Raw genomic sequence first — 14,885 nt, 5'->3', positions numbered from 1 at the left:
TTAGACGGCAGGACGTTTCATTTGTCAAGCCGAGATAACTCGCTTCCATATTGTAAGCAAATCGTACAGCGAGAGCCACACCGCGGAAATAGAAATGGGTCAATAAAGTAGATAATGCGAATTATTGAATCCTGAGGGCGCAATCAGCGCAATATATAAAGAGCTAAGGAGAGATAAGCGGGGGGAGCGTTAGGAAAAAACGGAGAGAGGAATCGAGGGAGAAGTGAGGCGAGCGTGCCGATAAATTAATTAAAATCACGGTGAGCGTACCCCGATGGATAGATCAAGTAAGAACAAGCGTGGCGAGCGTGCTCTAAGTGCGGAAGTACCGTCTAAATACTGTCGAAGCAAGGAATAAATATAACCGTTGTTACTATTATCGTAAATGATTGACTATTGCCATCCTGAATTCCAACGAGACCTCGCAATATTTCTCTGTGCGATTGCAAGAGACCGCACGAGGTCTGTGCGCGTGCAATATATGGATTTTCACATTTGTACAGTTTTCTTGCGACGGTACGCGATAGCCGTGATTACGGCATCGCCGTGGTGCGTTTATGTGTGCGTCGTCCCGTAGAAAGGAGCCAAGGAGAACTGCTGCATCGCCCGCTTGCGGGATGACTGCATTTATTAATCCTCCGAAGGCCGCAATCAGCGAAGAAAGTCACCCCGCACGCATCGCGGAGGAATCTCGGCATTTCACAATACGAATTCCGTCATTGCGTCGTTACGTAACCGAAGATTCTTTCGCGCGCAGGCGAACGATCGAACCGCACAAAACGTGGGCGAATGCCGAAGCTAACCGGAAACTCGTCGGTTTTCTGTTGCAGAAGGTGGACCCCGAGCTGATATTCACGAAACAAGAACGAATCGGGAAGGGTAGCTTCGGCGAAGTGTTCAAGGGCATCGACAACCGAACCCAGCAGGTCGTGGCCATCAAGATCATCGATCTCGAGGAGGCGGAGGATGAGATCGAGGATATACAGCAGGAGATTATGGTGTTGTCGCAATGCGACAGCCCATACGTCACCAAATATTACGGGTCCTACCTCAAGGTAAGTGTAAAGTATAATAAAAGAAAGGAACCCTCACGAGAACCCTTTATTAACGCCCTTTTGTGGCTATCGCCGCTTTACGCGCCGCGACGCTCCTCTTTTTGCCACCGTTCTGTCCCGATGGATTGGCGCGTATAATCGCGGGTGCAGAAATAATAAAAGCCCCCACTATCGAGGCCACTTGGCCGTTACGCCCCATCATTTTTCATACGGCAAAGAATAGGAAGGGCCCGACGCTCGGTTAACTGTCGCTTCCGGCTCGACCGCGCCGCGTCGCACGTCGCTTCCGCTTCCTGCGAGAGCTGCAGTTCAGCGAGCACGGACTCGGGAGTGTTGCGCGATTTGTTTCGCGTCCGACCGTGATGATAAGAGGCCGCCGTGTTGCCAGATGCGCTTCAGCGCGATGATCCGTTACAGATAAATATTTTATTGATGAATCTTTTTAAAATCGCTTTCTTAAGATCAAGTAATAAATTACACATTTCAAATAATTCTCTCAAGTACCTCCGCGTGAAAATACACTTCTCACGCGATCTTCCAGAAAGAAACATACGCGCACCTGCGAACGTTCGTCGTTCATAGCGCACGCCGTGAAAATCATGTCGATCAACGGGATCGAGATCGAGCGGCTCGTGGAAAGGTCGCGAGCGATCGTTCGTTTTGCATAGGCCACACGTTCTCCCGGCGAGTCCGGTGAACCCCGACGTGGAAGACCTTACGTTAACCGCGAGTTTCGTTTCGTCGGTCGAAAGGGTTAGCGGTCATTGGCGTTGCCAGGAGACCAACCGTGAACCGACGCGATCGTTATCGAGAATTGTCGAGGGACCGTTAATTGAGGCAAAATGGGCAGGATAACTTCGTCTCCCTGGCGTCGACCTCACGAGACCTGTACACAGAGGGAATTACAGATTACTCCTTCAAACCATCGTCCTCCACCTCCCTCTACGGTTGGTCCCCCTTCGTTTTCATAGCTGAGAGTGGCGTGAGAGCTCGGTATGATTACTTATGAAATGGAGCGGCGTCCGATATCCTGGCCAAGAGCCCGTGAGGAGTTCCCTTAATGACCGCGCGAAACGGTCATTAACGATCGTTAGTCAGCCGGTCTCGCGACTGAGCGCGAACCGCTCGAGTCGAAATAGATTCTCGGCAATTTGCGCGACTTGAAACGAGGCGCAGGCGTTCCCCCGCTTATGCACTCGTTCCCGTTTGTATAGATAATTGTGCCAGAGAACTAAGCTAAGCGATCGTAATTAATTATAAGACTCTCGCGAGTCTGATATTGCAAAACCCGGCGCTGCGAGGCGTTCGCAGGACGAAGGCGGGTTGTAAACGGCACGCGTGGAGTCGCCGGAGCACAAAGGTGCATAAACGCTTAATTAGCATCGTCGTCGTAGAACGGTATCGGATGGCTAAACGAGGTATCGTATTTATCGCGCAGAGTGCGATCGACAGAGAAATTTCTTCCTTTCAAGAAACATTAGTTTGCTCTGGACGGAAAATTTATTTAAACGTACAGCAGCTGCGAAGCGGAGCGGATTGTCGACCGCGCGGCTTCGGTAAATGCCAAGCCTGCCGAAGCGTTTCTAGCGTTTCCTCACCTTCCTGTATCCGCGTCTGCCTCCTCTCATTGTCATCGACATTTTTCCAGTTTCTCCGTGCAACAGCAGCGAGAACAATGCCTGCGGTCCCGCAATCCCGCGATGACACATCGACGATTATTGCGAGGATAAAAGGAGCTCGCGCGGGTGCCTACGCGCCCGTCTACGCGCCTGATGTCATCGTGTAACGGGCGTGTGTACCTCCTCTCGTACCGGCTGGATTGCCTCGTTCTCTCGTCGTGGCTTTCCTACCTTCGGAAACTGTTATTAAGCCGCGACCAAGTCGGTCAACAACGGTTATCGGGCGATGGCGCGCTCGCTCCGCGCTCCTCTCGATACCGCCGCTACCGCGCGAGATGAAAATACCTCACCTCGTTCCCGTAACATCTGTTTCTGTTACGGTAACGCGAGGATTCTTCATTACACTCGCGCGCGCAAGAGAAACGAAAGATTAACTCGTGGTCGAATCATCTAATAGATCATTAGTAAATAATCCAGATCGCGTGTAATTGGCGATACAACTCAATGTAGCGATCTTTTGAAGAAGCTTGGTTTTTGTTTCTCAAAGATTGCCTATCCCGCTATGAAATTAATATACGACAAACTGTGTTCTGCTGTCATACGTACATATATGTTTAGTTTGATTCATCTAGACGCAACCCGGATTACTTAGTTAATGACCTAACATTTCTCGCGAGATATTTGCGAGCCAATGTCGCGACAGTCACCGACCAGTGATTGTCCACGTTGGTATTATGTCATTACGCTGTCAAAACGGCTGACAAAGTCCCATCACGCCGTTTGCAGGATGAAACTCCGAGAAAGAGTATAATTTCCGCGTACTCCGCGAAATTGCTCGAGAACGCGTGGATGTACGTCGAGTGAGTTAAGTGAGAGAGATGACTCTCTCTCTCTCTCGCAACAGCTGCCGGCACTCCTTCGGATTTCTCAATCCGGATGTATTCTTCGATTACGGGAGAGCGTCTCGTCGCGATCCTCCTCTTTTGTTCTCTTCTCACCGCTCGTCGGAGAAGCGCGTTACTAAAGTTGCCTCATTATCGATCCTCTAAAAATATTGTTTCGCCATCAGAGTGGCGGGATTAATAAAATCATCCGCCGCACGTGTGGCACGTAATACTTTTTATTTATCGCTTACGCACCCATACGCGCGCGGCAGCATGCACATGTACACGTTCTTGATGCTGCCGCCACGATATTCGTTTTATTGAAGACCATCGGAGTTCCGAAACTATTAGGGGTGTGATTTAGTTTTGAGGGTTTTTTTTTGCTCAAAAACGCATGTATTTAAATATGATAATGAATGAATACCTTAATCAAAATATTTTCCTTCCTTTTCTATAACTTTTTCCCATCTTTCTGGCAACAGATGGATTCCACCACGATAAAATCACTCTTCTTTTCAGTTGATCCATTCGTCGACGAATTTTCGCATTTCTTCCAAATTATGAAAGTGTGTATCCTCTAAAGCGTCTTGCATCGACCGGAACAAATAATCGCATGGAGAATATGCGGGGTGCGGTAAGACTTCCCATTCGAGCTCTAATAGTGTTTGTTTCACTGATAACGCAACGTGAGGTCGAGCGTTGTCACGAAGAAGAATCACTTTCCGTCGTTTACTCGCAATTGGTGGTCGTTTTTGGTCCAATGCTTGCTTCAACTTGTACAATTCGTGTCGATAACGATCAGCCGTGACAGTCTCATGCGGATTTAACAGCTCATAGTACACTATCCCACCAAATACGGAGCATTACTTTTGAACCGTGAATATTGAGTCTCGGAGTGGATGTTGATGGTTCTCCTGGATCCACCCATGATTTTCTGCGTTTCGGATTATCAAAACAGATCCACTTTTCATCCCCAGTAACAATCCGAGACAAAGGACTCTTCTTTTTTTGCCTGGCGATCAACGAAGTGCAAATGTTCAACCGGTTCGCAATGGCACTTTCCGATAATTCATGTCGAACCCATTTCCTTCTTTCTGAATTTTTCCCATTTCATGTAAATGTTTGGTAACTGTTGTTCGATCAACATTTAATGCTCTGGCAAGAGATGGATTCCACCACGATAAAATGACTCTTCTTTTCAGTTGATCCATTCGTCGACGAATTTTCGCACTTCTTCCAAATTATGAAAGTGTGTATCCTCTAAAGCGTCTTGCATCGACCGGAACAAATAATAATCGCATGGAGAATACGCGGGGTGCGGTAAGACTTCCCATTCGAGCTCTAATAGTGTTTGTTTCACTGATAACGCAACGTGAGGTCGAGCGTTGTCACGAAGAAGAATCACTTTCCGTCGTTTACTCGCAATTGGTGGTCGTTTTTGGTCCAATGCTTGCTTCAACTTGTACAATTGGTGTCGATAACGATCAGCCGTGACAGTCTCATGCGGATTTAACAGCTCATAGTACACTATCCCACCAAATACGGAGCATTACTTTTCAACCGTGAATATTGCGTCTCGGGGTGGATGTTGATGGTTCGCCTGGATCCACCCATGATTTTCTGCGTTTCGGATTATCAAAACAGATCCACTTTTCATCCCCAGTAACAATCCGAGACAAAGGACTCTTCTTTTTTTGCCTGGCGATCAACGAAGTGCAAATGTTCAACCGGTTCGCAATGGCACTTTCCGATAATTGATGTCGAACCCATTTACCTTCTTTCTGAATTTTTCCCATTTCATGTAAATGTTTGGTAACTGTTGTTCGATCAACATTTAATGCTCTGGCAAGAGATGGATTCCACCACGATAAAATGACTCTTCTTTTCAGTTGATCCATTCGTCGACGAATTTTCGCACTTCTTCCAAATTATGAAAGTGTGTATCCTCTAAAGCGTCTTGCATCGACCGGAACAAATAATCGCATGGAGAATACGCGGGGTGCGGTAAGACTTCCCATTCGAGCTCTAATAGTGCTTGTTTCACTGATAACGCAACGTGAGGTCGAGCGTTGTCACGAAGAAGAATCACTTTCCGTCGTTTACTCGCAATTGCTGGTCGTTTTTGGTCCAATGCTTGCTTCAACTTGTACAATTGGTGTCGATAACGATCAGCCGTGACAGTCTCATGCGGATTTAACAGCTCATAGTACACTATCCCACCAAATACGGAGCATTACTTTTCAACCGTGAATATTGCGTCTCGGGGTGGATGTTGATGGTTCGCCTGGATCCACTCATGATTTTCTGCGTTTCGGATTATCAAAACAGATCCACTTTTCATCCCCAGTAACAATCCGAGACAAAGGACTCTTCTTTTTTTGCCTGGCGATCAACGAAGTGCAAATGTTCAACCGGTTCGCAATGGCACTTTCCGATAATTGATGTCGAACCCATTTCCCTTCTTTCTGAATTTTTCCCATTTCATGTAAATGTTTGGTAACTGTTGTACGATCGACATTTAATGCTCTGGCAAGAGATGGATTCCACCACGATAAAATCACTCTTCTTTTCAGTTGATCCATTCGTCGACGAATTTTCGCACTTCTTCCAAATTATGAAAGTGTGTATCCTCTAAAGCGTGTTGCATCGACCGGAACAAATAATAATCGCATGGAGCAATGGAGAATACGCGGGGTGCGGTAAGACTTCCCATTCGAGCTCTAATAGTGTTTGTTTCACTGATAACGCAACGTGAGGTCGAGCGTTGTCACGAAGAAGAATCACTTTCCGTCATTTACTCGCAATTGGTAGTCGTTTTTGGTCCAATGCTTGCTTCAACTTGTACAATTGGTGTCGATAACGATCAGCCGTGACAGTCTCATGCGGATTTAACAGCTCATAGTACACTATCCCACCAAATACGGAGCATTACTTTTGAACCGTGAATATTGCGTCTCGGAGTGGATGTGATGGTTCGCCTGGATCCACCCATGATTTTCTGCGTTTCGGATTATCAAAACAGATCCACTTTTCATCCCCAGTAACAATCCGAGACAAAGGACTCTTCTTTTTTTGCCTGGCGATCAACGAAATGCAAATGTTCAACCGGTTCGCAATGGCACTTTCCGATAATTCATGTCGAACCCATTTCCCTTCTTTCTGAATTTTTCCCATTTCATGCAAATGTTGGGTAACTGTTGTACGATCACCATTTAATGCTCTGGCAAGTTCTGAAGTGGATTGTGTTGGATTTTCGTCCAATAATGCTTGCAAATCTGCATTTTCAAGCTTTCTTGGTTGTCCCGAGCGTTCTTTGTCCTTCACATCAGTATGACCACTTTTAAAGCGTCTAAACCAGTACTCACACGTCTTAATTGATGGGGCAGAATCACCATAAGTTTCCACAAGAATTCTATAACCGTCAGCGGCAGTTTTCTTTTGAGTAAAAAACAAAAGCAACGCATGTCGAAAATGCTGTTTCGGAAGTTGCATTTTTACGATGATATAAACACGACTGTTATTGCATCTATTGCTATAATGCTACTAAATGTCATGGATAATGTCAAGACTGTAAGAAAGAACAGTTATCGGAAACAGCTATTGGAACAAACTGACACTACAGCCATCTGTTGCAAAACCCTCAAAACCAAATCACACTCCTAATATATTATATAAAATATTGTGCAATAAACTCTTTTTTTTATAATATCGCCGAATCTCGGCGGCATATCGCAGTAATTAGCGCGGCCACTTTTACGGAACGGATTTTAACCGCGCAGCGGGCGCGTAATGTCTGGCTGGTATGTGCACCGGCAAAAATCCGCGGAGCTTTTCCTCTTTTACCCCATTATCCACGGTTCATTGTGCCCCGAACAAAAGACAATGCCCGTGGCGCACGTTCCGCTCCCGAGGAGGAGCGACGCGGCCGAGATTTTATGAATGGGTTATAATTGGCCAGTTATTATGCGGGCACTCGTCTCGACGAATGTCTGGCCTCTTAATGAAATTACGGTATATTTTCGCCACTCCGTTCTCTCGCGTGCTGCTTTCCCCCTGCGAGGCCGGCGTCGTTCTAATTTTGCGAAGAAAATAGTAATCGACGACGCACGACTTGAGCTCGAGTCTAATCTTGCGATCGTAAACGCTCCGAGTGGCTTATTTGAGAAATGTCGAGTAGACCACACGTCAATTTTCCGCCGAGACCACCGCGTTTTCGCCGATTTCCCTCTTTCTACTTGGAGCAGCGAGATTTACGGATCACCGGTTGCCGTCGCTGGAAAATGCGTTCGCCGATAATAGCGGAACAACGGTTCGATGAAGTTCGATCAAGAAAAGTGTTTCGACTCGTTGCGTGGCTTCACGTTATTGCGATGCACATGGAGAACATCGTCCACTTCGTCGAAGTTGTTATCCTCACGAGGACGATCTCAGCCCTGAGTATTCTCCATCGACGTCGCTGAGGTTGTGAAAGGATTGCGTGAAATGTGAAAATTTAAGGTTCGAACAAGAGGGTAAATTGCAAGATTTTAATCCGGGATGTCCGTCTGAAAAATGCGGCTCTTCCGCGCGCCACCGGGGGCCGCACCCAGCGAAATGCAACGCGACATGCAAAATGGAGACGAGAACGCACAGCGAATGGGTGATTAATGGCTCGGTCGATCTCTCGCGTTGCTTTTTTCGTGCGCTTTATGTCCGTTTGTTCTGCCGTTTCGCGAAATGGCAGGAGTGCCTCTGGCATTGATGGACGACGCGACGGAATTAATCTTCGCTTCACGGTGCTCCGTCCTCCAGCATCCGCGCACTTCGGCGCGGCATGCTCGCGCGAGTAAAACGCCGAATTAAACATCAATAAATCGGACAGCGTGCTCGCGAATCAATCGACGCAACCGGTGGCTTTTCCCCGTAAGCATATCAGAATCTGAAATTTTATGGAACTTTTAATCCTCTTGCAATTACATTAAATCGTCTGATTTCTAAGCACATGATTTGCTCGGGGATTGCAGGAATTTAGTATAAAATACAGTTCATTACTTTCGCGAGAGGCTGTAATTCTCTCGGTATGGCGATTGCAATGATAATTATCATATTCAAGTAGACTTTCTCCCCCCCCCAGTGCTCCGAAATTAAGCGCGTCTGTCGTCACTCGTCGAGAGTGAAAGCGACCGATTGCCGGGCTCTGTCAATTAACTATAATTGCCGCGAACAGAGGAAAGCGAGATGGAAGGGGAGTAAAAAATAATCCTCAACTAGGCAGGGGAGGAGACGAAGTCTATTCTCGGATCGTGTCGAATGGGAGATCCGAACCATTGGGAAATTGTCTGCTGACTAATAATAGTCCCTTTGCATCCGCGACCCGTTACGTAAAGTGACTCCTTAAAATTGATCATCGTCACCGATGACGATTCGAGGACACAAGATTACATACGTTAATTGAACACTTATGTAAACAATTCATATTGGTTAAAGCTTTCTTAAAAAAATTAGATTAGTAAAATAATCGAAAGAAGGTAAAATTATATCGCTAATTAAATAACGTCCGTGTTTAAAAACAAAATAAAATTATATTTCAACTCTCTATTCATTCGAAGATGGAAGCTAAATGCATCTCGATCAGTAAAGGAGAAACATCAACCTCGCGACCCTTGATCGATATCTAGCCAATCGCCTGCTCCAGTGGAGCTTATTAACCCCATCCTTTCGATTAGAGAGATTAGCCCCGCGATTTACCTTCTTATTATCCCTTAACCCTTCGTGCTCGATCAACGACTATCTCGGAGTCGATATCTCTGATAACTCGCTCGGTAGATCGTCGCTAAACCGCCCGTTATTCGTCTATCGTATCCTTCCTCCACGAAAGAGGGAGACGAGGGAGGAAGACGGAGGGCCTGTTGAGAGGAGTGACAAAGCAACCCCTCCGCGTGGAAATCCGCTGAAAGTGGCCGGTCGAAATCGGGTTGAACGAACCCTCTTTCGACGACGAGGACGATCACGACCACCTACCTCGCAAAGATATCTAGACGGGAAAAAACGGGGCGCGCTTGGAGTATGCCTCACGGCTGGACGACGGTGATAAATGGTGCCATTTTATGGGCAGCTATACTTGCCACCCCAGCGAATGCCCCCGGTCCGCCGCGCTCGACCCGCTTAAGCTACGAAAATTATTCGCCATAAAACGACAACGCGCGTCAACCGCGCTGGTCAATGCGAAAGTTAGCGTCGAGACTTATAGTCTCTCGAGGATACCCACAGTGCCCCATAAGGGAAAATGTACGTACATGAGAAATATATTACTCTCGTCTCGACGTATCTTTCGCACCAAGCAGCATCATTCTGTCTTGTCCCTCGACCTTATAAAAGAAGAAAAAGAAGATGTCTAACTTTTGTCTCGATTTCATCATCGAGTTAGCGATCAATGTTACACCCACAGAAAAGATTTCTGGACTTAACGCTATTACTCTTTAATCTATCATAAAATAAGATCGCTATAGCGACAATCATATTTATTATTGAAAAGAAGCATATTTTAATCTTGAATAGAAAATTTTAAAATCTAGATTCAAATAATCTTCGTGCTATCTCATTCATTTTCTCAGAAGGATTTAGATACAAATTTCTAGCAAGTTCAAAATATTCTTGATTTCAGAATATTGTGAGATCTAAAAGACATCTTATTCTATTCTTGTAAGAGAATTTGTAGAATCTGCACAAAACGGCCAATATTTATGTGTTGCAATCGAAAATCGGGAAAGTGTTTCTGTTATTTACAATGAATAAGTGCAATACTCTACAAGAAATATTAAAAGATATGGAAATGTCTTATCTCGAATCTTATTTCTCAAGTAAATATATTGTATATACAAGTAAGTATAATAACAGAAACACTTTCCCGATTTTCGATTGCAACACATAAATATAGGCCGTTTTATCGGAATAAAGGACGCAGAAGCGCCGAGTCGACGAGCGACTGTGAGAAAATGATGCGTCGACATCGACAAAGCCTACTATAAAGTGGCGCTAATATCAAATTATTCTACATACAAGAATATATAAGCATAAATTTGTACATGTTACTCTTGTCTCAAGACAGTAAGACAATGTTATTTAATTCGAGAGAGAAGAATAGAAATTACTGATTTAAATTAAAAATTGTTTCATTTTCATATTTTTTATACTTGTAATACGATTAAATTAGTCAAGAATATTTTTCGTCTTGTTATCAGAAATCCTTTCTGAGGGTGTATTTTCTAATTAAGGTTAACGTCAATATTCTGTAGACCTCGCTGAAAAAAATAGCGAAGGGCTGACGTTCCAGTTTTCATTGCATGTACTTTCACTTAACAGTCCTCTGCGACGAGCGACAAAAGCGCGGCGAGGAGCACGGGCGTGTAATGTACATGTACACGGTGGCATGTAATTGCAAGGCCGCGGCCAGCTCGTCTGTGGGGGTCGACTATGAGCAAGCCGCTAGCAGGGGGAGAGAGAGGATCAATTAATTATTTCTTTATAATCGATTGAGCAAAGGGCGCTAAATCTTCTCGGTATCCTGGATCACTAGCTCGGGCCCGGTGATTATTAACGCGCGATAACTCATCGGCTTTATGCGCCCTTACGCGCACTACCATCACCACCACCACCAGCATCGACGGGTGCCGTATAATTTATCCGATAAGTCGCACAGTGATTGGTCATCGATGTCGGATATAATTACCGTGCGGTAAGAAGAAGATCCGGTCAGCGATGACGCGCGTAGCCTTGGCGCAACGAGTGCAACATGCTTGCGGGGGAAGGACGAGAGGAGGGCAGAAATTAATAGGCCGCGCAGGAAACGACGATGCTTTCCTTAAGAGTCTCGCATTAGACAATAATTTACGACTGTTCGAAGAGGCGCGATAAATCTTCATTACGAGAACAACCGCGAGATTAATCATATCGTCCGTCTGTCCGTCCGTTCAAGGAAAGATCGTTTCACCCTCGTGGCAAGAATGCTGCTCGCTTCACCGATCGCCACTGCCGATCCCATCTCGAAACTGATGGGACCTGGACGACATAACGACTCACCGTCACGCGATGAATTATTTGAACCAAATGGAAAACCCGCAAGAAAAATCGAGTTTTCCGTCCGACAAAGTCGCGTGTCGTAGTTATGCGAGACTTTCTGGCATTTCTGCGAACGAATTGAGACATTGTCAAAATTTCGACGATCCTCGACGAGCGACGTGGAATAATATTTTCCCAGAAATAATAACGCGACATTGCGACAGCCGAGCGTGACACCCGCTTCCGGCGCGTTTTCCTCAATTAATGTCTTAAAGTCTAGCCGGATCGGGAATGTACGGCGAAACGATCTATATTTTCGTTTTAATTGGCCGCCAACCGAGATCCGGCGATTTTTATCGTTATGGAACGGTCCTCAATTGAATCCGCGCATTTTTTGCTCGGCAGGGTACGAAGCTATGGATCATCATGGAGTACCTGGGTGGCGGCTCGGCCCTGGACTTGATGAAGGCCGGTAGCTTCGAGGAGATGCACATCGCCGTGATATTACGCGAGGTGCTCAAAGGGCTGGATTATCTGCACAGCGAGCGTAAGCTTCATCGCGATATTAAAGGTACGTCCGCTCGATAACACGCGCGAAGGGTGTTTATCGGCACCATTAACACCCTCGACTGATATCTGCTGGTATCTGCTTTTGTACACGATAATTCAGCGGGACACCAAACATTAATTGACGTTGCGCTGACTGGAATGTCGCACGAGATTAATTGCAGCGCACAAATGAAAAATATTACTCGATTAGTTATAATTTTCCAATTCTTTTTTCATATATTTTGGTGTTTTTTTACTTTACTCTCTTTACTCTTAAAATAACGGAAAGAAATTTATTTGTTACGACTAATATATATTTTAGTTGATTGACTAATAGATTTTTATTTTAGTTGATAGACTAGTAGTGTTTTACAAATTGAAAATTAATGCAGACGATTAATTGTTCTTATTATTTTACAGCGGCAAACGTGTTGCTGAGCGAAATGGGCGACGTCAAGTTGGCTGACTTCGGTGTGGCCGGCCAATTGACGAATACCACGAGCAAACGAAACACCTTCGTCGGCACGCCGTTCTGGATGGCTCCCGAGGTCATCAAACAGTCCGCTTATGATTCCAAGGTAATGACGAGAATTAAAACGTTCTCGTAACGGGGATTTATATACCGTGCAAGATTCTTGCGCATAACTACACTTCTGTTAAGTAACGAACTTTTTTTTCTTTTCAATTTCCGTCGCGTTTCTCCTTCTCCATTATGGAAAATCGTCTTCCGAGTGACGCGGTCACGTTTTCATTAGCGTATCGTTAGCGCTTGGTCTGACGAGCGGTAAATACGGGAACGCTCATTTCGCAGGCCGACATTTGGTCCCTGGGCATCACGGCGATCGAGCTCGCAAAAGGGGAGCCTCCCAACAGCGAGCTGCATCCCATGAGAGTCCTCTTCCTGATACCCAAGAACAATCCGCCACAACTGACCGGGAATTACACGAAACAATTCAAGGAGTTCGTCGAGGCCTGCCTCAACAAAGACCCCGAAAACGTGTGTATTGTTACAGTTAGTTATGTCTAATTTATGTCTAAACTCGTTAATTCGGACACGTTTATGACATTGTTGTTAAACCAATTGATATTTCGACTGTTGTTATAAAATTAATAAAAGAAATTATCGGAAGCTAAATAGCAAAGAAAATTTGAAAGATTGGAAATTGCGACAAGATATGCGATTGATCTTTAATCGTTGACTTTTGTGTTTGTGCGCGCACAGAGGCCGACGGCGAAGGAGCTGTTAAAATTCCAGTTTATCAGAAAAGCGAAGAAGAACTCGTATCTAATCGACCTGATCGACAGGTACAAAAAGTGGAAGTCGCAGCGCAGCGAGGAGTCTGAGACCGAGAGTGAGAATTCGGACTCGTGAGTATTCCCGTTTGCAATCTCCGTCACGCTTCTTACGAAAGTAGAAACCGCCGCTTGCGTCGTGTACGTTCGTTCGGGACGCAGCCTCGGAATTTCTTTTGCCGCGTTCTTCGGACTTGATGATGAATTCGCATCTTGAACGCGCGAAAAGGAACGAGTTTTTGAAACCATTTGTCGATCATGATAGAACATGGTCGAGCGTGATGAGTAAAATCGTAACGCGCTGCATTGCACGGTGGCTTTCAGGGAGGAATCCAAACAAGACAGCGACATGGACGAGCCGTGGATAATGACAGTGAAAGGCCCGCATGGGATTAAAGGATCCGTGGTGCCTATGCTGCCACTGGACGAGCAGCCGGCGTCCTTGACCCTAACACACACGAATCACAGGTCCTCCAATCACAGTCAACCGGGGAAACCGCATGCGAACGGTGCATCGCGATCGCCGCCGAAGGAATCGACGCTTAATCATTATAGAAGCGAGTCCAGGGACTCGTTGCGCGATGGTCAAGCGAAGCACACGCCGGTATGTGATGATTGTACATAACTGATAACGATCTATTGTCAGCGTGTTACGTTTCTGCTTACATTTTTTATTTTCCTTTTTCAGTCCCGACCACACGAGGCAGCGCCGCCGCCGCCGGTGGACACGAGAGAGAAGCGAGACGAGCGGGACTATCGCGACTCCAGCCGAGAGTCCACGCTTAGAGAGCCGAAGGAGATGCGCGACAGAGACAGAGAAGTCATCAGGGAGCGGGAACGCGATAGAGAAATTAGAGACCGAGACAGGGTCAGCAGGGAATTCAACACGCGGGAGAAGAGGAGAAATAGCAAGCCGGAGGTGCCTGTGGTTCCGATGGCCGATCATAGACCCGGCGAGGACAAACAGAGGCCCAGGAGCTCGCAGGAACTCAAGCATCCCCGCATCAGCATCGCGTTATCTGGCGTTGTCCTGCCTCTCCTTTCCGAGGTATCACGAGTCGATGACGTGGGATGACAAGAATATGTAGAAAGAAATGGAAATGTAAAAATCCCAGAATAACAACTCACACGAGACTCACGTTCCCAATTTGACGTTGTTGCAGCTTCAACGAAAGCACCAATATTCGGTGAGAGACAATAATGGCGAGGGCGGCAGCGGTGGCAAAAATGGCGGTGCTGTAGAGGAGCTGCGAAGCGCCTTCGAGTTGGCGGAGCGCACGTCGCCAGGCATGACCGAATCCCTTATCCGCGAGGTGATCAAATCTCTACTTCCGCCCAATCACTCGGAAGGACGGCTGTCCATGCTGATGGAGAAGGTTACCCTGAGGTGATGCCCGTATTCCGACACGCTTTTAGAGGTGGATTTGCCTATGAGGCTGAACGTGCTT

General features: G+C 46.2%; 1 protein-coding gene across 1 annotated transcript in view; it reads left to right on the top strand.

Moving 5' to 3' along the window:
- Positions 1–14,885, top strand: part of LOC105278187 (serine/threonine-protein kinase svkA) — a 52,536-nt gene that overhangs the window by 32,908 nt on the left and 4,743 nt on the right. The window contains exons 3-10 of the mRNA XM_011337061.3: positions 831–1,055; positions 12,001–12,166; positions 12,565–12,722; positions 12,956–13,141; positions 13,367–13,512; positions 13,762–14,041; positions 14,126–14,485; positions 14,601–14,824. Coding sequence (XP_011335363.1) covers positions 831–1,055; positions 12,001–12,166; positions 12,565–12,722; positions 12,956–13,141; positions 13,367–13,512; positions 13,762–14,041; positions 14,126–14,485; positions 14,601–14,824 — 1,745 coding nt within the window. The remainder of the gene's footprint in view (positions 1–830; positions 1,056–12,000; positions 12,167–12,564; positions 12,723–12,955; positions 13,142–13,366; positions 13,513–13,761; positions 14,042–14,125; positions 14,486–14,600; positions 14,825–14,885) is intronic.

Source organism: Ooceraea biroi, chromosome 10, assembly GCF_003672135.1.
Source record: "Ooceraea biroi isolate clonal line C1 chromosome 10, Obir_v5.4, whole genome shotgun sequence".
Lineage (NCBI taxonomy): Eukaryota > Metazoa > Arthropoda > Insecta > Hymenoptera > Formicidae > Ooceraea > Ooceraea biroi.
This window is presented reverse-complemented; position numbering and strand designations above follow the sequence as displayed.